This window comes from Schistocerca cancellata, chromosome 11, assembly GCF_023864275.1.
Source record: "Schistocerca cancellata isolate TAMUIC-IGC-003103 chromosome 11, iqSchCanc2.1, whole genome shotgun sequence".
Taxonomy (NCBI): Eukaryota; Metazoa; Arthropoda; class Insecta; order Orthoptera; family Acrididae; genus Schistocerca; species Schistocerca cancellata.
The window spans coordinates 165,648,855-165,673,881 of NC_064636.1; the positions used below are offsets into that span (position 1 = coordinate 165,648,855).

At 42.8% G+C, this 25,027-nt stretch overlaps 1 protein-coding gene across 1 annotated transcript in view; it reads left to right on the forward strand.

Moving 5' to 3' along the window:
• The window catches only part of LOC126108438 (protein SCO1 homolog, mitochondrial), a 55,723-nt gene extending 37,284 nt beyond the window's left edge, over positions 1-18,439 (forward strand). The window contains exon 5 of the mRNA XM_049913654.1: positions 11,750-18,439. Coding sequence (XP_049769611.1) covers positions 11,750-11,899 — 150 coding nt within the window. The 3' untranslated portion in view covers positions 11,900-18,439. The remainder of the gene's footprint in view (positions 1-11,749) is intronic.
• Positions 18,440-25,027: the final 6,588 nt, after the last annotated feature.

Here is a 25,027-nt window from a genome sequence, read left to right on the forward strand (position 1 = left end):
TTATCTGAGATAAGTAAGCAGGAGACCTGTGTTTAAATCTTGGTGCTGGTACAAATTTTGATTTGTTGCTTTGTCCTGCATCATTATCTTTGATAAATTTAAGTGTTAGGATGCCTTTAGTGAAGGTATTTGTATGGGGTGTAGCCTTGTACAGTAGCGAAATGTGTACAACAAACAGTTCAGACAAGAATGAATAGAAGCTTTGAGATGAGGTGTTCAATATAAAATGGATACGTCAAATAACTAATGAGGTGATACCGAATAAGATTGGGGAGGGGGGGGGGGGGGGGGGAGAGAAATTTGTGGCATAAATTAACTAAAATGAGGATCGGTTGACAGGACACGTTCTGAAGCATCAAGGAATCTTCAGTTTGGTGACGGAACAAAGTGTGTCAGAGTCATCGAAGGAGACCGACGCTCAGCTGCAGGAATGCCCAGAAAGTAGTGTGTCGCATATTTATTTTTTATTTATTGCTCGGATACGTTCGACAAATAAAAATTCTACAAAGGATGACCCTTCTGCTTCATTACATTTTTGCCAGTGCATTTTTTGTACATCATAAGCTTTCTGGAACTCCTCCTGTGGGATGCTCTTCAGAAAAATGGTCAAAGCAGCACCCCTTTTCAGCAGAGGAAACAAATAGGTCCACCGGGGCCAGGCTGGGATTGTGGTGCAGCTGTGCCACTCTTGTCACACTGATACAGGCAGATAGGCTGTGACAATGGAGGTGGTGTGAACGACCGTGTCGTTGCGGTGCAGTTTTCCCGACGCGTGGAACTCCTTTTTGGATGCGGGTGCGCTGGCCGGGGCATACAAACTTGTGGTGCACTGTCCACTTTGCATAAAAAATTGACTAGCACGGACTTCATCTGGGAGCCTCCTGGTGTGGGGATGACTTCGTGTGCCATTCTGCACTCTGCCTCTCCGACTGCAGATCGTACTGAGAGACCTGTCACTCGTCCCCGGTGATGACGTCATCTAGGAAGCTGGGATCACCTACACACAGTTGCTCGAGTCCTTGACACACGACCGCTCGGTGTCACTTTTTCACGTCGGTCGAAATTCTGGACACGAGTTTCGCACAGATCTTTGGCATGGCCGAGTCTCCTGGTATGCCGATACGGTATCGTGAGCGACCGTTTTTGGAAGTTCGATAATTTTGACGTCGAGTGAACGCTCGTTTGATAGTGTGAATTCAGTAACTGGCACACACGAGTCGCACAGTCGTCCGTTAACGAAGTTGACGGGCGTCCGGCAAGGGCCACATTGGCGACCACCTCCTGACGTTCTCTAAATGTTTCGTGTCACCTGTTTGGCTGAGATTTGGAAAGGCAGTTGCCCCGGAAGGCTTTCTGAAGCACTCCAGAAGTTTCCGGCAGCGTCTTGTGGAGCTTCACACAAAACTTTATCGTGTAGCATTACTCTCAAGTTTTCTCCGTCATACGTTTGAGGCGACCACTGCGTAGAGGATCACGGAAGAACCCGTTATAACTGTCCGAGAACGATTGAGTGGCCTACTGCTGGAAAGCTGATGGACATCCCCCCCCCACCCCCCCCCCCCACCCCCCCCACCTCCCAACCCTCCCCAGCTGTTCCAACTACTCTGTGACTTACAGTTGCATCAGTTGCATTGCAAAATGTGGAACGCGTTACTTTCTGATCGCACCCTCTACAGTAAGCACATTCAGTTGGATGATGTAAGTTGCAGTTATTAGGAGCCAGTGAGTTTATGCTGTGCACGATGATAGTGACATGGAGTAGTAGATTGGGACTCGGGGGGGGGGGGGGGGGGATATGACAGGATAGGAAAGGGAGATGCTGGGAAGAGGTTTTTGTACAGGGGTTTAGTAGATATTGAATCCAAAACTATGGGGCCAAAGGATGTATTGCTAGAGTAACTCCCATATAGGTAGATCAAAAAAGCTGATGCTGGGGCGGGCATCCAGGTGGCAGACGTGAAAGCAGCCACCGAAATCGAACGTGTGCTCGGCTCGGCATTGCGGTCTGCCACAGGGTGGCGGACTCCGCTCTCGGCCACAGTTTGGCAGTGAGCATTCGTTCGAATAGACAGTAGGTCGGTGGTTGTGGCCAAATAAAATGCTGTGCAAAAACTGCAGCAGAGCTGGTATATGAAGTCACTGCTTTCACAGGTGGCCTTGTCTCTGCTGGGACAAGTTACACCTGAGATGGGAATGGTGTAGGGTGTGCTGGATGGGTGAAATGGGAAGATTTTGCACCTGTGTCTTCCACATTCATATGATTCTTGTGGCAGCGGTTAGGGAGTGGGAGTGGCATAAATTTGGAACCGGATGTTGTGTGGGTTGGGTGGATGATGGAATACCACATTGTGGAGGGTTATAAGAATTGTGGATAGTATGTTTCTCATTTCTGGGCACAATGATGGATAGTCATAGCCCTGACGAAGGACACAGTCCGGGATCTTAATGGGTGTCGGTTGGGGCGCTTCTTTGCAGCTAATTCTTAGGGGTAGTGGGAGCCTTAGGCAAATGTGGAGGTATGGTGCAAGAAATCTGTTTTTCAGAGTAGGATTGGTGGTAATGCCTGTCTGTGAAAGCCTTTGTGAGACCAGCATAACACTCGAGGGAATTCTCGTCACTGCAGATATGCCATCCACAGATAGCCAGGCTTAAATGAGAACGATTTTTTTGGTATGGAAGGGATGACAGCTGTCAAAATGCAGATACCTTCATGCTTAGTGGTCTAGCTGTGGACAGAGGTATGGATGGAGTCATCAGAGAAGTAGAGGGCAACATCTAGAAATGTGACGCATTGAGCTGAAGAGGACCAGGTGAAGCAGATGGGGAAGGAGGTGTTGAGGAGGAATTGAGGATAGGGTGTTTTGGACCTGGATCCAGATCGTTAGGATGTTATCGGGGAACCTTTTGGTGTTTTGGGAGGCCGGAAGCTGGTGTCCCTAGATGGTCCAGGATCACTTTCGCGTAACAGGGTACCATTCAGATGCCTAGGGCACTGCAAGAGATTTGTTTATGATTCTTGCCCTGAAAGGAGAATTAGTTACTTGTGAGGATTAGATGTGTAAGGAATGAGGTAGTGAGTTTGGAGTCTTTAGGATGTCAGGAGAGGTAGTGTTCTATTGCGAGGCCGTGCACAGGTTAACGTCTTAATATAGGAAGGTGGCATCGACAGCGACAAGTAGGGATGAGAGTGGTAACGGGGAGGGTATTGTCTAGACTCGGTGAATTTGAAAGGGTAGGCCACAAGCGAGTGGTCAGATATGTTGCTCCACGAGAGTAGAGATATATCGGTGATAGCACAGTAGCTACACTGGGGCATTGGGGATTGTTAGGTTTACAGATTTTGAGGTGAGGCAGGAGACGGGTCGGTGGGAGAGATTCTGGGACGTGATAATGATTTCAGTCGTGATTGGGGGTTTTGCTGGACTTCTGGCACGAGATCACTCGGTAAGGCTCGTAGGTGGAAGGATCAGACAGCTGGAGGGCGCCCTCTGTCGGGTCGTCACTGCGATTCGTCGAGACGGTAGCGGAGACTCGGTGTGCGGGAAGGACGGTGGGCTGTCCTGAGGTGATAGTTCTTTCTTCTGTTCAGAGGTTTGTGTTCTTTGTGAAGGGCCTAGGGATTGCTCCAGTTTCATCACAGGCCATATTCATTTCATCAGAGGTAGAGCCACACGTGAAAGCAGCCACATCGTATACCGGCTCTGCTACAGTCTCCTCACATCATTATCCGTGGGCACGACCGCCGATTAACTGTCCGCCCGAGCGAGTGGCCATCTCGGAGCTGTGGCGGAGAGTGAAGTCGACGGCCCGGTGGCGGAACACGATCGATTACAGTGGCCACTTCGGAACGCGTGCCGTCTGTATCCCGTTCCGCAGTTCCAGCTGTCCCGAACTACGTGGAATGGAGCTATCGTTGCAGCGTACCCTTTACTCCCACAGTCCTAGCCTCAGTGTCCGCTATCACCCGTAACCGAACATCTGCTGCTCCTCTGTCCTGTCACCCATCCCAGTCCACTCCCCCACATTGCCGCCAACGTGCGGCTCTGGTGCTCGTGTGTGGCATTCCTAATCTGTGCACCTGCTGCCTCTCCCTCCCAGACACCGGCTGCCTCCCTGACCCTCCTTCCCTCTGTCCACCTCTTTCTCCCACTACCCACTCCACCACGTCCGAATCGATCCATCACCCCAGTACAGTAACTGAAAAAAGCATTCGTCCAAAAGGTAGTAAAATTTTCATTCTGTTTGTGCACCCGTCGACGACTTCAGTCTTCTACTATTCGTCGAACTGTTACTTTCACTCTGCTAAATTATTAAACTCGTTAAAACTGTTTCTAGTTGCTTTACCGGGCTTAACGTACGTTCTGCCAGTGGCCTGTAAACTGTCATTACCACGAGCTCGTGTGTTTCCCAGTCCTTTATTGCGCACTGCATTCGGAGAGGCAGTTCGACTCATTTATTAACCTAAAAGCCTTGGGACTTTCTAATTTTTGAATCTAAAGCCACTACATTTTTTTTCTTACACTGTTTGTAGAGGTGTATAATATTAGCATGCCTTCATCAGAATTAATTTCTTAAATTTCAGTGAGTTTCTTTTGATTTTATGGTGTACATTATGAGTCTGGTGAAATTTGGTGAAATTCCATCTACACTTTCATTCCCCTATAAGGATATTAGAAGTTCATCCTTTCTTTTATTAATTAGATTTCTGTAGTGAGTGAGTGTTCTTTAAGATCCGTGACTTTGTCCCAGCACCTGAAAGGCACACATTTACTACCTTCATCGTAACATCACAAACGCCATTGACAAAAAGGAGAACTTCTAATATCCCTACAGACTAAGGAAAGAAAAGATGGAGTACCTGTCGATGGCTTGTACGTATCAGATCAATAAGTAGAAACCACATTGCCGACTCCACTGTCGTTTCCAAATTTCAGTCTACGCTGATGAAGTCTGTGGGGTCGGTGCTAAAAGTTCTCGGCCTCATCCGTAGGTCACAGCATTACGCGCACGACTTTTATCCCTCCAGAGTACGATAGGACTTTTGAGTAGGTTTTGTGTGAAATTTGCGGGACAGTTCACCCGGTAGCCTGCGGACAGCTGTCCGGATAAGGTGTGGCATTCAAATTCTCGCAAATGGAGAAAATAGAGTACTGTCCGGTGGTAAAATTTTTTGTAATTCGAGGCTCGATACCTCCCAAAATTTGTTAGAGGTTCGTAAATGTTTCTGGTGACTGTTCTCAGATTTACACTGAGACGAAATGTGCTGCCAAATTTAAACGAGGCCGTGACAGTGTCAGAGGTGAATCACACGGGGGACATTCAAAAAATGCTACTATACGAATGACTGCAGTAAAAGTGTGCGATAGCGTTGTAAAAAAACGATGTATACGGGGGATGTGAAATTGTAGAGATTTCGAAATCTCGTATGTGAAGCGACGAATAACACCGTCAGCTTTGTGTCTACATTTATAATTTATGTAACTGCGAGTGGTTTCTTTGGTGCACTCCACTGTCATCGGGCCTCTCTGTGGCAAATGATGGAGCAGTTGTCTGAAGGGCTGCACACACTAGCAGGTCTGTGCATGTAGATGTTTCCAGTCCTTTTATGATGTCGATTACCACTATTATATGACCAACATTTGTCACAGAGGACCCTGATGACAGTGGGGTGGACCACCAAACCACTCGAATTAAGTAAATAGTAAACACACACAAACAGCTTACTGGTTTTTTTTTATCGGTTCTCGTATACTTATCAGCTGCTGTGCCACTATCCGTTTGAAGGGGGAGGTACGAAAATTCAAAAGAAAGTGTCGACTACATTTTGTACGAAGAATTTCACACTAAAAAGCTTTGTTCAGGCGAGTGCCATTTCTCAGTGGATCGTAAACAAATGTGTGAGGTGACTGCTCGTGCTAAGTGGCAATTTCACGTTCGAGTCCTGGTCTGGCACGAATTTTCAGTTGTCACCACATATTCGTCGCATCACACAGCTAGCGAATCTGAATATTTTGTACTGTTAAACACTATCTGATCAAAAGTATACTTGCATCTATTAGTGGTCATTAAACATTCCACTGCCTCGGATGTGTACACAAGTACTGCTGTGCGATTCCCCAGGCGCTGTGAACACGTATACGGTTTTCCTAGTGCTACGGATGTCTGTACGAGTTCTGAGCCACCAACATCTCACTGCTGCAGACGAGTTTCTTCCGTATCTCGGTGAATAAAAAAGTATCTATCATACAACACGTGTATCTCATTGCATGCTATCATTTGCAAAAAAAAAAAAAAAAAAAAATTGTTTCAATACCTTGAATTATTTACGAAGTATGACAATTGGTCTAGTGCGACTGATCCACCATTCGGTAATCCTCCGATTTAAAAATTCCCACACTTCCAGATGCCAGTGTGGCGGTGGCCCATCCTGTTGGTAAACAAAGTGGTGCAAATCAGTCTCCAATTGTAGGAAAAGAAAGCTCTCGAGCATATACATGCCTTTCCCCATGAAACTGCACAAAACACATTAAACTTTGGAGAGTCCCTCTCATGTTGTACAACTTCATGTGGTTGTTCCATACCCCATATTTTCACATCATGATGGTTCACCTTTCCATTCTGCAGAATCTTGTCTCATGACCAAACAGTAAGTGTGGAAAAAACTGTCATCCTCCATCTCGTCAAAAACAAAATTACAGAACTCCACACTTTGTTGTTTCCCATCTCGCGAAGAACTTACAGTAGCTAGTTTTTCACTGTTTCGTGTGTAAATGTCGGCACCACACACACCAGACAAGCATCAGGGCATGTTGAGCTGTGAAGCTGCACAGTGAATGGAATTATTTTTTTTATTTTTCTTTTTTCTTTTTCTTTTTTATGAAACTACGGCAGATGCATTTGACGTCTATGGCCTTTTTGCCTTTACACAAACAACCTGGTTGTCAGAACTGTTCACGCCATTGTCTAATGCTGTTCTGTAGGAGAATCCACACCGTGCCTAGTACAAAAGTCATGTTGGACAGTTATTATTGACCCGCACTGCACAAAACGTAGAACACAAAACGCTTTCTGTTGTCACGACACCATTTTTAGTAGAACTGAAGTGGGTGCACACTGCTGCTTTTCTTGAAAAAATAATAGTTATGATTTTTTAAAAATAGGATGATTCTTTTTGATGCACCATGTATATTTCTTAATGAAATATCATATAGAGAAACTACACTGTCATTTATAAAATGCTCATTAAACATTGAAATAGACATCCATTTTTCCACAGACACATGTAACAACATACAACAGACAAAAGTTTCAACTGTATTTGTGAAACATATTTCTACACACAATCTAGCTGCATCCGACCATCCTGATTTAGGTTTTCCATGATTTCCCTAAATCGCTCCAGGCAAATGCCGGACTGGTTCCTTTGTAAGGGCACAGCTGACTTCCTTCCCCATCCTTCCCTAATCCGATGGACTGATGGACCGCCCCCCCCCCCCCCTCCCCCACACACACACACACAAAATCTAATATCTAATGCCTTACTATTGGTGTGTATCAGGTAATGAACTGAAGGCATTTGACATGGCACATTAAAAAATGCTACAGAATTCTTCCCCTTCCTAGTTCGTACTTAATGAGAATCCCTCACATGGAAAACAGTCCAACATTACTGAGAAAAGAGTGCAGGTGATTCATGTTTACAAGAAGGGTAAACATAATTACAGGCCAACATCTGTAATGTCAGTCTGTGTAGACCCCAGGGCATAGTCCAATCTCGAATACGGACATTTCTTCAGGGTAAAAGAAGTTTCTCCAAAAGAATCTGTGGAGCACAGATGAGGAAAGACCATTTGTGTTAAACACATTTTACGTTTTTTTTGTGTACACAAGATATTTCCACAGACTCTTAAGCGTAAATGTGTGCAATCACTCATTGTACGAAACCTCCACTATTGTGACGTAATCAGACACGCAACATGAGACAGCTAGAACCGACCACAAATTCTTGAGTGTAGTACACCTACAGCACCTGTGTCAGTGCTTCATACACCCAGTTAGGTCGGTTGCAGCAGGACAATTTAAGAGACTACCAGATGATATGTTTACACTGACAGTTCCTCACTACACGAACACCCCAGTGCCTCGCATTAGATATTAAGTATCTGTGATCTCGTCATAACTGCAACAAGAAATCTGACTTATCTAGTGTCCTGTAGTCGAGTGTACGTAAGGAGATCACTGACAGCTCACTGCACTGTTTACAGATTCCAGTTGTGAAGCACTATCAGCTGCAGGCGGAAACATAAGCTGTTTACGGAGCTGTGACAATACAGAAGCATTGCCGTAGAGAAGTTTACAGAATTGTGTTACGCGATAGGTTGAGGTAGGCGATTGAAACTACTGCGCTGCAACTGTCAGGGATTAACTTAGCTGTGCCCATTTGTAAAACAAAAACATTCGCAGACTATTCCTCTTTTGCTGCTGTCTCTTTAACGAGCTGCCCTTCTCTCTGCGCACAATTCGAGGTACGGGAATGCTTATCGAAAACTTTGACACGTTCAATTTTGCTGAACATTCGGCTGTGAAAGAGATATTTTTGTGGTGGATCCCGCACAATTTGACGAAAGTTAATAAATAGGAGGGAGAAAATCCTAAAATCTGTGTGTGATTTTGCAACGGGTACGAAACTTGGACATATTTATACGATTGGGAAACTGAGCTGGAGTGGCCTTTTTCGGTGTTCCTTAACGACCTGTGTAGTAACCTGCACACTGCTACATCTCTGCCGCCACCACCGCAGCGTGCGTCACACGTCTCGAGTGGCACGCCGTCCAGTCACTCCGGGCCCCTCGTCTCGGTTGCCTGCAGCTGATAGCCGGCAGGCCCTGCCGGGCAAATGCTCTATTTTACCGGCAGTCCTACATCAGTAAACTGTATAGTACGACATATGTTTATGTTGTCGTGCTGTGACCTAATAAACAGTGGATTTGTTATAACCCTGTCTCCTATTGTTTCCAGCGTCAGAAGCTGAGAAAAGTGTTACGTTCGTGAGGCACTTGCGAGAAAATAATTTAATGCTGGATGGTATACAATAATTTTTAAAGGATTGAAGAGCACTTACTGCTGAATGGTATACGACAATTTGTTTGTGTTGCGTCCACCTAATACACGTGGCATCCAATGTAAATGTGGCAGGAAGCAGTAACTAAACATCATAGACACAGGGCCAACTACATTTGACCAGAAATTGGCAACGCACCATAAGAACACTTAACAATAGTTTATCAGAGGAATTATTACACTACTAGACGTTTGTTTGAAGATGCGGTATTTCAGTGCCGTTTAAAGTTCACTTACATTTCTCAGGACGAACACAGGTCTAGTTCCGAAGTCGGTGAAAGATAACTTACTTAACTAGTCGAATGTCCGATTGGGCTGTCCCAGTGGTGACAGTAACAGAGTCTCGATATGTGCGCACTGTGACGTCGGCCGGGTGCTCGGCAGATACTGCAGCACTGGCCGAGTGGGGGTTTCGTGTGGCATCTGACTGTAACTGTGTCGTGTCACAGTGGAGATTGGCCGTGCTGCGTGTCACCCTCTCACTGTGTACGGCTGTGTACCATCTATTCAGCACTTTGGCACAAGTCATTGAAGACGGCACGAAAAACGACTGAAAACGTTTCACCAGTCTTCATCACGGCAATGCCAGTAGTCACATACTGTGTCGAACAACTCACTATTTGATGCAGAAAAACGTGGAATTAATGTCCCAATGCCCGTGTGCACCTGAGTTATTGTCAGACAACTGCCTTTTGTTCCTGACCGACAGTTTTCATTGTTCTGAGAGGCAGTAGAATCCTTCGGAAACCGTGTTTTTGACGTACCGCATCAGAGTGGAAAAATGTTTCCAAAATTGGTCAAATGCAACAAATTTCTAAAATTATCTGTCGTGAAGCCGTCGTACGGGCGTATCGTTAATCTGTAATGAGATTGTTACACACCAGGTGTCAAAAATGTGTGATTTATTTGTGATGACTTGTTCTCAGGTTACATTATCCAATTACGAAATTCTGTTAAACAAGGAAATGCAAATAATTGCTTCATTTCCTACACACACTTGCGACTGTGTAAATCTATCTATATTGTCCTGTAGTACTACAGACCTTAAGAGGTAAAAAGCAACAACAAGGATATATTTTCAAATAATAAAGCTCTTCATTCCACATCTCGTGTTGACACGTAAAAGTCACACAGATCTCAGTTATTAACTAAATGTATCCGCCCTCACCTACAAAAGATTGTACTGCTAGGTTACATACATATCACTGCCTGCAACGATGCTAATGACTGCAGTAAAATTGTAGAAATGTTTACATGTCAAGTCCTAGCAAATACTAAAAACAAATATTGCACCTTATGCAGAATAACCGACAGTAAACATTAAAACTTAATTTAGGACTTGCTAGGATTCGACATATAAACATTAAAGATTTTACTGCAGAAGATTGTTTCACTCGGGCAGCGGTGGCGAGCGGACCACTACTGCCGAGCACTCCCCTCGCGAGAGGACGAGCGGGCCGGTTGTTCGGTAGAGTCCACACGTGTAGTGTAATTGTCGTGCTGCTGTTTTAACAGTGCTGTGCAAATTGTGTGTCGTACAGTGGATGAGAGCCTGGTCACTGAGTCTGCAGAGTGACCTTACGATGAGACGACCGACGGTTGACCGTGATACGCTCGATGATATTCGGAAGATGAGCTGGACGAGATAGGACTGTGAATTTGATGAAAATAATGTAGTGTGCTAGATTTGTGTACAAGCGCACTGTGGAAGGAAGGCTTCAGCCGACGAATGACCGCCGTGACGTTGCTCGGAACGACCGTGACTTGTAAACTCCGGTCCCCCTTCCCCCCACACTCTGCCCCCCCCCCCCCCCCCCTGTATGTTCAGTACATCGGGGAAGGCTGGATCTAGCAACACGAAGCAATTGAGAATGTCGCTTCGTTCGACATCAGTTCGAAGTGCCTCGACAGTATGCTGCCGGAGCGACGTAGCGCTCGTAGTGCCGGAAGAGATGGCGTCACGTCGGAGCCCACACAATCTGAAACGGTCACCGGCATCTCTTCTCTGAGTCGATCGTAGCTCAGCTGACAGTCATTTTGGCAGTTGACACTGGTTTCTAGTTATCGAAGAGCGAATGATAGAAAACGTGTTTTTGTCCATTTTACTTGCCTACTAGCACATGTTCAAAGAGAAATGGTGTAATTTTACTGTTATTTCTGGCACACGTGTGAAGAAAAATTGAGTAATTTGAGTGCAGTATCCTTCTCACAGGCAAAGAAAAATGGCTCAGTTTTATTGCAATATTTACAGTGCAGTGTAAGACACTAGCACATCGTAACTGGCTACCACTGAGTTCAGTTCAGTATGGATTGATTTATGCAGTTGTCAATATGTGTAGAATTGTGATTTAACGATTTGTTGTTCCTCGTTTTATGGAATTTGATGACGGGGATAATGCAGTGCCAAAACGTGTTGTGATAAATAAATCACACATTCGACAACTGGTGCGTAACATTTTCGGTACTGAGAAGTCTATACTTAAATTTGAACGTTTTGCAATACTGTTAAAACAACATGTGTCAAAAAAAATTTTTATTTGAAAGTTCTTGTAAAACTTGGCTTTATAATGTAAATTTCCATCCCTTCATTTCATGTAAGATTTACTCTTTTTGTGTGGTACTGTTCCAGGTGGATCACACCATAATCACGTACCTGGTGAACCCGGACGGGGAGTTTGTGGACTATTACGGCCAGACGCGAACTGTCGAAGAGGTCGCAAACAGCATCCAGTTCAACATGGTCAAATACAGTGAGGTGCACAAGAAGTCGTGGTTCTAGTTTGCAGCGCCAGCGGAGTGCTGGCAACGCACGGCACTCGGCGAGCCGTATCGCAGGACAGTTGCCGAACCGATCGGAAGGCGGCTTGTCGGTATCGATCGGTGGCGGCAACGGGACGTTCTGTGCTCTCGTTTTAAGCCCGCCAGATCTTCCAGAATTTGCTTGCACTTTGGTCGGGCTCCTTTCTAGTATCGCAGTCGGAGGCAGAAGCGGGCTGTGAATAGGAAGAAGAGTGAAACGATCACTGCAAGTAATATTTCGGTGGCGAAATACGTCTAGTAACACGCAGGCATTAGATCTGTGGCAGAAACCTCAGGCGAGTTGTGGATGAGAGAGAAATGTATCGATCGTGCTTTTTGTATGCACTCTTTAACAAACAGGATGTGGTTGCACATTGTTCTTCTACATAACTCTCTAGAAAGTAACTGCAGGCGAAATAATTACTATTTCTAAAAATTTTTTTGCAGCGGAAGTGTAGTGTATGAGACTAGTATGCATTTCTCAGTGTTCTTTGAGAAAAAGGTGACTGTATACCACACATTACATTTTCCTCACCGTCAAACTCCGTACGGTAAACGCGTATATTTCGTATCGGCCCCGCTCGTACAGACTGCCGAGATTTTCTTCCACCGTTCCAGTATTTTGTCGACGACGGGATTTGGAGGTCAGTACCCACACGATACCTACCTAAAGGAGTAAACGTGCTGTTCGAAAACACTGAAAAAAAGTTGACTTTGGAATGTTCTGAGTACTAATAAATATAAAAGTATAAAATATTTTGGACATTCGAAAGAGAGTTGCGTGTAGCTCAGTACGTAGTGTTCTAGTATTGTAACAGCAGTGTCGTCAGTCCGATTGCCGCTACAGTCGACTTTATTTTTCTTTACCTTTACACGAGTTGGCTGTGGCGGCCTGGTGGCCCGGGCTCTAGGGGTCCTGGATGTTTCTTCATTCCTGTTTCTCCAGGAAGGCCTCAGGTCCACTCACCCTGCTGCACCCCTGTTGGTAAAGAATGAGCAGGCCTATGGGCTCCACACACCAGTAGGAAGGCTGTAATGCACCTGCAGTCGGGCTCATAGTTAGGTCATTGACTTTACATTTACCTTTACTTTCATGTGAACGGTATATTTATTATCAAATTGAAATACGAATTAACTAACCTCGGATAAAACAATGGAAAATCCGGGATGGAATGTAACGATATTATGAGAACGAAAGTAGCTACTCACCATATAACGGTGCTGCCGAATCGCAGATAGGCACAACAAAAAGACTCTCACAAATAAGGCTTTCAGCGATTAAGGCCTTCGTCGACAATACACACACACACACACACACACACACACACACACACACACACACACACACACACACACACACACACACACAAGTGACTGCAGACTCAAGCAACGGAAACCACACTCAGTTGCCTGAGACTGCAGTTGTCTGTGTGAGATATGTTTGCGTGTGCGTGCTTGCACGTGTCTGCGTGCGTATGTGTGTGAAAGCTTTAACTGTGATAGTCTTTTCGTTGTGCCTATCTGCGATTCAGCATTCAAACATTGGATCATAATTTTTTAATAAAACAACCTGTTATTTTTATTTAATAACTGTATAAAAATGCAAGTGCCCACAATACATAAAAATTTTTCTTAACAAAATTATTGTTAAACGAAGTACAGGGTGATTCTTATTAATGTCTAAAAACCTCGGAATGACGTAAGTAACGCTGAGGCAATTAATTTAATATAAGAGACACGGGATCAGAAATGTTGAGAAAAACCCAAAACATTTGATGACAAATGTCGAATGTGTGACATCGTCTCGCTGCACGTGCAGCAGTTGAGCCCGTCGGTCCGTCGCACCTGATCGCCCCGACCCGAGTCGAGTATTCACTTTGGTGTGGTGCCGTGCCTGTGTGCACAGCTGTAGTGCACGGAGCTTGAGGGTTGAGTCGTCTGTCTGACAGGCAGTATTTTTTTCATTGCGGAAGACATTTAAGTCTTTCCTTTGAGGTATTAATTTATTTATCGGTCTCACAGTCTATGCTGATTTATTGCAAAGTACAGCACAACAAAGACCGACCATATAACGCCACAAGTAAATCAGTATAAGCTACCAAATTGCATCGTTACCAGTAAATGGCCTATATTTTCTTTACAACTAATTCACTGTATACAACTAATTAACTGAGAATAAATAACGAAGGGGGTAAAGGAAAGAAACTTGAAATAAGGACAGCTTTTGCTCAGTTATACCGACTACAATAATCTGGCATCTTCTACATTAGGACGGATCAAACAGTGGAAAATCCAGAATGGAATGTTATTGTAGAACAGTTCACATTTACAAAAGGTGTTCAAAATTTGCACCATTTGCTCAAATGCAAATATTGCATCTCTCACTCATCCATTCACACACGCACTCAAATATACACACCCTATTTTGGATGGGACATCACGTGTCTTAACATTTGTCATCCACTTTCGGGGTATTTTTCAACATTTGCGGCCTCGTGTGCTTTAATTTAAATTACTTGTCTCGGTGACATTTACATCGTTACTGGGCTTTTAAAACTTCGATAAGAATCACCCTGTATATGTTTTGCATTTTTGTACCAAATTAAAATTTGTTACGAGCACTCACATTTCGTGCAGTTAGTAATAAAAATCTAAAAAAGTTATTTTTATTAAAAGTTATGATTTAATATTTATTAATTGACATTTCAATTTGTTAATAAATGTAGACAGCAAGTGAAGAAGGAAGAAAGTTTAAAAGTTGAGAATTGAACCATTGACTTCGCTAATGTGTGACTATAATGCTATGCAGTGAGCTACAAGTGGCTGTTTTTAAACACACAAAATGTTTTGTGTTTTAATACTTAAAAAGTTTTTGAAATCTTCAAAGTCAGTTTTTTTTTAGAACTGTAAGACTTCCGCGGCTGTACCGGTTTACTAGATTTCTGCACATTTCCTCAGTACACTTTCGGCGAATGCTGGGAAGGTACGACGTACAACTCGGCAGTCAATGTCTTACCAGGGGACTGATGATGACCTCAGAAGTTAACTCCCACAGTGCTCAGAGCCAGTTTCTTACCCAGTCCTCGTCGTCATGAGAGTGCCGAGTGGTCTGTGTGTCTGACAGACGTGCAGAGGACCCGCGTTTGATTTTCAGTACCGCCAGACAGTTTTCATCCCGGGGGAAGACAGGATCACTGTGGACACACTGTAGTGAGGCCCTAAAATGGAAAGCAGCGACTCCGAGGTCTGGGAAACTGAAAATGCCCCGAAGAGAGGTGCATCGATCCGGCAGCCCTCTGTTCCACGTCCGAATGACACCGTGAAGCGGGGAATGACGAGGAAGCTGGCCGCTATCGTGTGGACCTCTGAGCTTGCTCTTGAAGTTTCTTTTTACTATTCCTCGTGTGAATGGGCTGGCAGTCTTCCTCTGACGTCCAGGGTCAGGTGACGTGATGACCTTGCCGCACGAGGTCTGAACCCCTAGCCCACTGCCGGATGTACAATTTTTTTTGGTCATTTTCCTAAACTAATTACCTGAAGGCAGTTTCTTTCAGAATGGTTCAGCCTTTCGCTGCCTCATTCCCATTTGTCCGTGCTCTCTTATCTGTAACAACTGTATTGAGAAAGTCAAAATCTTCTTCTTTTCTTGTAAAGGCTTTGTCTTATCACTGCTACTGTTGTCCCCTGTCATGTGGTGTCCTCTTCATTTCTTGATAATTTTTGGCCTTTTTACATATAATTTTAACTCTGTAAATGTCCACAAAGTTTTGTTTTCCTTTTTTAGGCAACTGATCTCATTCAGAATATCTTCATTGGTTTTTCTTTCTTTCCGTCCGTCTGGCCCTCGTTGGCCTTCTCCAAAGTTACATTTCTGTAGCTTCAGAGTGCTTTGTCTGACCGTGATAGGAACCAGTTTTCTCAACTGTTCAGAAGCCGCTTCAGATGAACTCTTGGCAAATTGCTCCCTCTCCCCCCATACCGAAAGTCTTGTTCACTAGTTATCTCCCTTCATTGTAAACGTGTTTAATTGTTGCAGCTATTTTTCTGAGTTCCATACTGTATCTGTCATTATCTGTAATTAACGTGCCAAAAATAAAATGTGTTAAGTTTTTCATAATGGTTGCTTACGTGAAGGCAAGCTTCAGCTGCTGCCCCTTGCAGCCAGAACTGTCAGGTACCATTTTTCAGTGCCATTAGACAATGTAACAAGTGAAGTGTGAAGCAGCAGGGGTCTGTGCAGAAAGAAGGAACTGCCCTGAAGGTGGCCAGTGTGTGGTCGAAGCAGTGCATCTTCGAGTTCTTCCCTTTCTTCTGTTTGCTAAATTTTGAAATTCACAACATTAGTATTGCTAGAGTGCCAAGTGTTCGTATGTAATGACAGATGGTTGCAAATAAGATACAGTGTTCACATTACAAACTGTCTCGCGTTAAGAAAGTCCTATAAAATTTAATTTGAGACCACTGTTTGAACAGAAATATTTCAGACGAAGACTGCAGTGTCAGAATTTCCAGTTTAGTTGTTCCTCAATTTCAGTCTCATTGGTCTTATTCTTTTTTTCTAATTCATTGTACCTTGTGGACCAGTCTGTGCTTATTGTATGTTCATCTGCACACTTTCGTATTTTATTCATGTTATGGCATCCTCACTTATTCTTGTCACAATATTTTTTTAAAAAAATCTGTTCAAAGAAGTCTTACATTTACTGAATGTGATTATTTAGTCAGATACGTAGCTCGTAGCATTGCGAGCAGTTTACGGTATTGTGCACTTGTCAGCTGATGTCTTCAGTGGAACTTTATTGCATTTATTGTGTATGGCTCATCTTGTTGATTTTGCAGTGTGGTTCTGCACACTTTATTTTCAACTTGGCCAGCTTACTGCAGAAGAGATGGTCCTGCAGAGATTAATAGGAAAGAGAAATCACGAAATATGTTATTGGCAAGTGTGACGTGTCTTTTAGGTACGACAGTAAGAGAGTCTCAGAAACAGTGACTTATATAAAGTGCTCTTTGTCATCTGTGTGTGCATTGTTGCTCAGTCAGTGGTGAAGTGCCTCACATATGACGAAAACTAATTAGTAATCTGCTTTCCTCACACACCTCCCATCTCTCTGCCACGTGTCGAGTAATGCCGTACTGGTAGTTCTCCAAATCTGTGTGTTCTCACGCCAGATCGATTCGTCACTCGAGAGATTTGCTCAGAACTGTTAATCCAGTAGTGTCACTTCTCATTAGCGACAATGTCCAGATTTTGTAAGTAGGCATCGGCCATCCTCGGTTGCAGTAGAGCGGAAATAAACCGCAAATCCCTCCACTCGTATGACATATCACATTTTCCGACAGAGTGGAAACGGCTACTTCTCGGTTTTGAATAAAAATGGTGGAGCTTTTTCATACAATCACATATGCTTTGCTTGTATGTTTTTATATCTGTCAGAACTTGTCCCAATCTCCCAACAGCAGGCAGTAGGTGTCTCATTTATTTTGCCTCAGTTTCATTATGTAGATTCTTCTTATTTATAGGTGAATGTAGCTATTTGAAATACTGTCATTTAAAGCCCACGATGGATTTTAGTTCATTGTACGTTTTTGAATTTTTATTGGGGCACCTGTTCATATTGTTATGAAAGTGATTTTGGAAGAGTGTTGTCTGTGTAGTAATTATTTTTGAAACTAGAACTATTAATTAGGATGACACTGTTATTTTTCAGCAAAACGAACTTTTTCATTTCACACTATTCTGTTCAGTATACACGTTATAGAGAGTACACACAGTACGAGGCAGAGTCAGCTTTTTGTAGCAGCTGTGTCGTATCACTGCATCGCACACAGCTTGTGGCACGTAGAGAGGGCCTTCCGTCTGTGCTCGGTGGACTATTCTGATGAACTTACAACATCAGCTGCCGGCCTATTGAGGAGCTAATGCTAATTAGTTTTTTGCTGTCACCAGAATAATGTGTGCGTGTGAAGTGAAGTGTAGCAGCTCGGGAACCTGTGTCGAGTAGACAGCTACGGAGCAATTTTGCACTGTTTATCGAATGTCACAGTGAACTAGTTTTCTGATTCTGTATTAAATACAAAGACAGAATTATACGACTATATTTGTTTAATTTTTGTAAACTTAATTTGTTACCATTTTGCGTTCATTCTTCTTAAAGAAATTTTTTTTAAATAAATGTCTTACAATATTTACAAACTTTTTGGTTGTTGAAGTATATTGGTGCTTTAGTAGTGTGTACCTAGTCATCTTTTGGGTGGCAGTATTTTGCTTATAGGAGTCTGTTGTTCCTAATTTATTATTTTACATTTTGTGGACACGAATGATGTACACAGGAACATCCTGCACATATTGTGTATTATCACGATGTGTCTGTATAATTCTTAATCTACAGTGCCTATTAACATAGTATTTAACTACAACTAAATAATGTGTTATATTTATGAAGCATTTAATTTCAATCTGGCTGCTTGCTGTTAACAAGGAATGAAATTTGAGTAAAGAATTCTATTTGCATTATAATTATTTCCATTTTTGCTACAATTTGATAAATTCATCATCCTACACACTACTTCTTCATGTTTCTTTAAACCTACAGTTTCCAATGATATTGTGAAATATGTTGAAATATATCTGTATTTTTTGCTTCAGCAAAAATTGTGGAATTATTTACAAGGCATTGTAAATCTATCATCGTGATGTGGTTAAGCGTACATTGGTAAGAACAAACAGGACTCTCACATTCCTTTCATGCAGTTATGGTGGTTTATCTTTATAAATAGTGTATCTTTCCAAACCTGCTGCTTAGTTCATTAGAATCAATAGAAGTAAGAATGATCTACAAAAGCTACTTTGGCCCAGAAAGGTGTCCATTATTCTGGAACAGACTTTTTCAATTACTTACCAGTAGCTATAAAAAGTTTAGCTGCTAATAAAGTTCAGTATAAGAGGACATTGAATGATTTATTGGTGACCAACTCCTAGTCCACAGATGGTTTTCTTAATAGAACTCATTAATGTATTGTATTTACACAAATTTAATATGCACTTTACTTTGCCATATGCAGTATTCAAAATTGAGATGTGCAAGACTCGATGCCACATTACCTTTGCGTACAGACTTGAATCCGTCATTCTCTTGCAGCAACACCATTGAAATTTAGGTATACATTATTGTTGGTCAACTACTGCTTAATGTGTTTGCATTAGCTGGTCACAGAATGGAAAGCAAGCAGAGAAGAACATTGTATGACTCTCCTTCCAAGCATAAAATAATTTTTCATGCTAGAAAATAAGGTAACAGGAGGGCAGGACATGAGTTCAGTGTAGCAGAGAGTAAAGTACACTTATGAAAGAAATGGAAACTGGCATTATTTGCAACCACTACTAGAAATAAATTCAGTGGCCCTCACAAAGGAAGACATCCTGACACTGAAGTAAAATTTTCAAATTTATCCATGAAAGAGGAACGAATTGGCAACCTCTGACTCGTGATAATATAAGAAATAAAGCAAAAGATGTTGCTGCAGTTCTTAATATACCGAGGCAAGTGTGTAAGGCTAGCCGCTGGATGGGTTGTGTGTACTTTATTAAACGGGCGGGCTTATCTCTATGAAGTCGTACGACAGTATGCAGGAGGAGCCAAAAATAACTGGATTTGAGCTGTTGTAAGCGCATACTTCTCAATTATGCATTGTGCTACCACGTGGTGATAGTTTGGGGTCTCCCACATCACCCAGTAAGCTGGCGTCAGTCATATTTAAGTGGTTTGTTTGTGGTGCTGTGTTGTTTGCATTCCCATTTCAACCTTTATCAATTAATCACATGGCGGATAAGAAGGAGCAAAAAGTCTGGGTGAAATTTTGCTTTCTGTTATGGAAAACTGCAGCCGGGACTATTGGGATGCGTCGATAAGCCTTTAATGATGATGCTTTGTGGAAATCACAGGTCTAAAAGTCATTTTCTCATTTTAAATCTGGCAATGTGTCAACTGTCACCCTGTGACGGGAATAAATGACAAAAACACGGCAACAATCAAATGTGCAATTGATGAAGATCGTCAAAGGACCATTGACTAAATTTATGAGGAAATGAAATTGTCACAGAACGCAGTCCAGCGAATTTTAACCAAAAATTTGCACATCAGATAGGTGTCTGCAAAATTTGTTCCTTGCTTACTCACAGATGACCGAAGAAAAAACTACATGAATGTTTGCTGCAACTTGAAGTGTGAGGTGCAGAATGATCCAAATTTTCTTAAAAGCACTGCGACTCGGGATGAGAGTTGGTGCTTCAGGCGAGCATCGAGCCACTTCACGACCCGAGAAATCACGTTAAATGCGATCCAGTGTGAAAATAATGTTGATTTGTTTTTTTATGTCAGTGGCATTAGTCACAAGAAGTTCATTCCCTCTTTCTGGATTTTTATCTGGATTATGTTACGAAGATTACGAGAGAGTGAACTGGTTGCTCCACCATGACCATGCTCCAACCCTCACAGGTTTTGATGGTCCGACAGTTTGCGATGAAAAACAATGTGGTGCTTGTACCTCATCCACCCTACTCATCCAATCTGGCTCCGTCTGATTTTTTATTTTAATTTCTTGTTTCCACTGATGAAGCAAAACCTTAAAAGGCTGTGGTTCAGTCATTTGGATGACATCAAGAAAACACTGCCTTAAGAGTTCCAGAATTGTTTTCAGCAATGGAAAAATCATTGGGACATGTGCATTATGCACACGGATAACATGAATACTTTGAAAGGAACTAAGATACTGCAGATGTAGAGTTCAATAACAATGCAAAATAACAAAACCTCCATTTATTTTTGGGTCCCCCTTGTCTGCTAAAAGTTTCCACAGAATTTTAAGAAAAACTTCAAGAATTTCAGTATTATATTATCACACGTGGGAAAGAGAAGAATCTTTTGATGGACCAAATGGGCAACACTGATTGGCTGCCAACATGGTTTGATGTGACATGTAATTACACGATTAATGAGAAGGGGAAAAAAGAAGTTGCTACCAGAACATCAGGGTGTGAAAAACAGTGCATAGCTATCAAGCTGGCAATTGGTGCAAACTTCTTCCCTCTTTAATAATCTTCAAGCAGAAAACAAAACCCCTAAAAATGGAAAGCTGTTACGTGATAAATTTCTGTTCTTCAGAAATGATTTTCTTGCCATTGTTATTCTACATTTTATATGCTCTCTATTTTGGCCATCATCAGTTATTTTGATGCCTAAATAGCAAAACTCACCTGCTGTTTTAAGTGTCCCATTTCCTAATCTAATTCCCTCAGCATCATCTGCTTTAATTTGACTATATTCAATTATCCTTGTTGTGCTTTTGTTGATGTTCATCTTATATCCTCATTTCAAGACCTTGTCCATTCCACTCAACTGTTCTTCCAAGTCTTTTTCTGTCTCTGGCAGAATTGCAATGTCACTGCCAAACTTCAAAGTTTTTATTTCTTCTCTCTAAACTGGAATTGCTACTCCAATTCTTTCTTTGGTTTCCTTTACTCTTTGCACAATGTACAGTCTGAATAACATTGGGGATGGGCTGCAACCCTGTCTCACTGCCTTTTCAACTGCCATTTCCCTTTTGTGCCCATCAACTCTTATAATTGCCATCTGGTTTCTAAACAAGTTGTAAATAGCCTGTTGCTCCCTGTATTTTACTCCTGCTACCTCCATAATTTCAAGGAGATTATTCCAGTCTACATTGTCAAAAGCTTTCTCTGAGTTTACAAATACTATAAACATAGGTTTCCCTTTCCTTAACCTATCGTCTAAAATAAATGTACGGTCAGTATCGCCTCATGTGTTCTAAAGTTTCTCCAAAATCCAAGCTGATCTTCCCCGAGGTCATCTTCTATCCGTTTTCCATTCTTCTTTTGTAAAGAAGTCATGTTAGTATTTTGCAACCATAACTTATTAAACTGATAGTTTGGTAATGTTCGCTCGTGAGAAACTGCTTTCTTTCCAACTGGAATTATTACATTCTTCTTGAAGTCTGAGAGGATTTCGCCTGTCTCGTACATCTTGCACATCCGATGGAAGAGTTTTGTCATGGCTGGTTCTCACAAGGTTATCAGTAGTCAAATTCTTCTCACAGTATCATGTCTCCTGTTTCATCTTCATCTTCTTCCCTTTCTACAATATTGCCTTGAATTTCATCTCCCTTGCGTAGAACCTCTATATACGCTTTCCACCTTTCGGCTTTCCCTTCATTGCTTAGTACTGGTTTTCCATCTGAGCCCCCTATATTCATAGAGCTGCTTCTCTTAACTCAGAAAGTCTTTTTTATTTTCCTGTAGATAGAGTGTATCCTTCCCCCCCAGTGAAATATTCTTCCAAATCCATACATTTGTCGTCTACCTATTCTGCACTTCCTGTCAGTCTCATTTTTGAGACGTTTGTATTCGCTTTTGACAGTTTCATTTGCAGCATTTTTATATTTTCTCATTTCATCAATTAAATCCAATAGCTCCTGTTATATCCAAGGATTTCTACTAGGCCTGGACTTGTTACCTATTTGATGCTCTGCTGCCCACAATATTCCATCTCTTGAAGCTACCCATTCGTCTTCTACTGCATTCCTTTTCCTTGTTCTATTCAACTGTTGCCTAATGCTCCCTCTGAAACCTCAACCACTTCTGGTACTTTCAAGTTATCTAGATCACATCTCCTTAATTTCCTACATTTTTGCAGTTTCTTAAGTTGTAATCTACAGTTCATAACCAATAAATTGTGGTCAGATTCCACTTCTGCCCGTGGAAATGTCTTACAGTTTAAAATCTGGTGCCAAGATCTCTGTCTTACCACTGTATAATAAATCTGAAACCTCCCAGTGTTTCCAGGTTCCTTTCAAATATACGACCTTCTTTCACAGTTCTTAAACCAAGTGTTAGTGATGATTAAATTATGCTGTGTGAAAAATTCTACCAGGTAGCTTCCTCTTTGATTCCTTTCCCCCAGTCGATATTCACCTACTATTTTTCCTTTTCTTCGTTTTCCTACTATCAAATTCCAGTCACCCATCAGAATTAAATTTTTGTCTCCCTTAACTATCGGAATTACTTCTTTTATCTAATGATACATTTCATCAATCTTTTCATAATATGCGGAGCTAGTTGGCATAGAAACTTTTACTGCTGCGGTAAGTGTGGGCTTCATGTGTATCCTGGCTACAATAATGCACTCACTATGCTGTTCGTAGCAGCTTACCTGCATTCTTGTTCATTATTACATGCATCCCTGCATTACCCCCTATGCAACTTTGTATTTGTAACACTGTATTCACCAAACCGAGTCCTATCCGTGCACAAAACTACATTAATTCCCCCTATATCTAACTTCAACCTATCTATTTGAGTGACGCTCCAGCTCTCGGCTGATACAGTCCCACAGAGTGCCAAGTTAAGTGTTTATTTTTTCCTATCTTTTTCTCATAGTATATGTTGTGGCGTAGCAAGACAGCCACGCCACTCGGAAGTAGCCGAAAGGCACGCGTTAAGCTCACGCAGATGGGCGTGAGGTCTGAAACAGGATACGTAATGAATGCTATAAAGAAAAGTACATAGCTTCTGGAATACTTTAATCCATCATTTGTATACAGCATTCTTGATGATACAAGTGAGACTCTCTCTAGAAATGGTTAATGGCGCCTTGCTAGGTCGTAGCCATGGACTTAGCTGAAGGCTATTCTATCTATCTCTCGGCAAATGAGAGAAAGGCTTCGTCAGTGTAGTCGCTAGCAAAGTCGTCGTACAACTGGGGCGAGTCCTAGTAAGTCTCTCAAGACCTGCCGTGTGGTGGCGCTCGGTCTGCGATCACTGACAGTGGCGACACGCGGGTCCGACATGTACTAATGGACCGCGGCCGATTTAAAGCTACCACCTAGCAAGTGTGGTGTCGGGCGGTGACACCACAGTATATTTATTAAATTTTGTGCGTGTTTACATTTAATAGACGAAAGCTTGCATTTTGTAAGTGTAAACTGGGGCTGTCTGTAATGCAGCTTTTATTTCTTCTGAACTGTCAGCTACATAGCTCATTGAGGCATCATCACCCGTTGGCGACACATCGGGAATGTAGCAAGTTGCGTATCTAAATTCCTGTTTGCTTTTATTGTTTACTTCTCGAGTTAGTCTCGCTACGAGTAGGATGTGTGCGTGCTGCGTGGGGAGACGGGAGGAGCTGGCTGCAGTTCACATACAGCCGAATCCATTTTCACTCCGGTCAGTCACCTCCAGGCTGCCGCTTCAGGGTGTAGTGATAACGGAGAAGTGGCACATCGCACGGGACGCCTCAGGTGTCACTCGTTTTGCCCACGGGCTCTGCTACCGACGCCTAGCGTCCCCGACGCAGCAGACCGGCACTCCGGAAGAGTGAGTAGTGGGTCGTAACGTGATTGCGTCTCTCGACAGAGGGCCAGTGTGGAAACTGGTCGTTCTGGCTTTGCCTATTCACCCTGTGAGTGGACAGGTGGGTGCTATTTCAGCAGGATCAGAGCAGGCATATAGGTGTTAGGCAGATAGCATTCAGGACTGAAAAGAAAGCCAATGTCCACTCCGTACGTCATCAGAGATGTGGAGGCAAAATTGCGTGTGGCTATCGAGTGTGCAGGGTGTAATCGTCCCCGAGTTGTAGCTCACGTTGGCACCGGTGACTCCTGTCAAACGGATTCCGAGACCGTCAGTTCGTACAGGCGGCTGACTGATGTGGTGAAGGCTGCTGGCCTCACGTGTGAAGTACGAGCAGACAGTCTCTGCTGCAGGTTTCTACACCAGAATGATCTTTTTAGGTTTTGTCGGACTCCCCTTGATATGTCAGTGGTGCACTGCACAGAGGAAGCATCTACTCGGGTGGCAGAGTACTTGTGGAGTCCACACAAGACTTTTTTAGGCTAGGCATTAGTATGAAGTACTATGACGAACACTCGTCAGTCGATATGCGGTAAGGGAAGTCAGACTGTGTTCGGAGTACACACACTGAAACAGTCAAAATTTTATAAGTAAATTGTCAAAGTATTCGTAACAAAGTTCCTGTATTTTTTGCCCTACAGGAAAGCTCTCACTCTCAGATTGTTCTCAGAACCGAGAGCT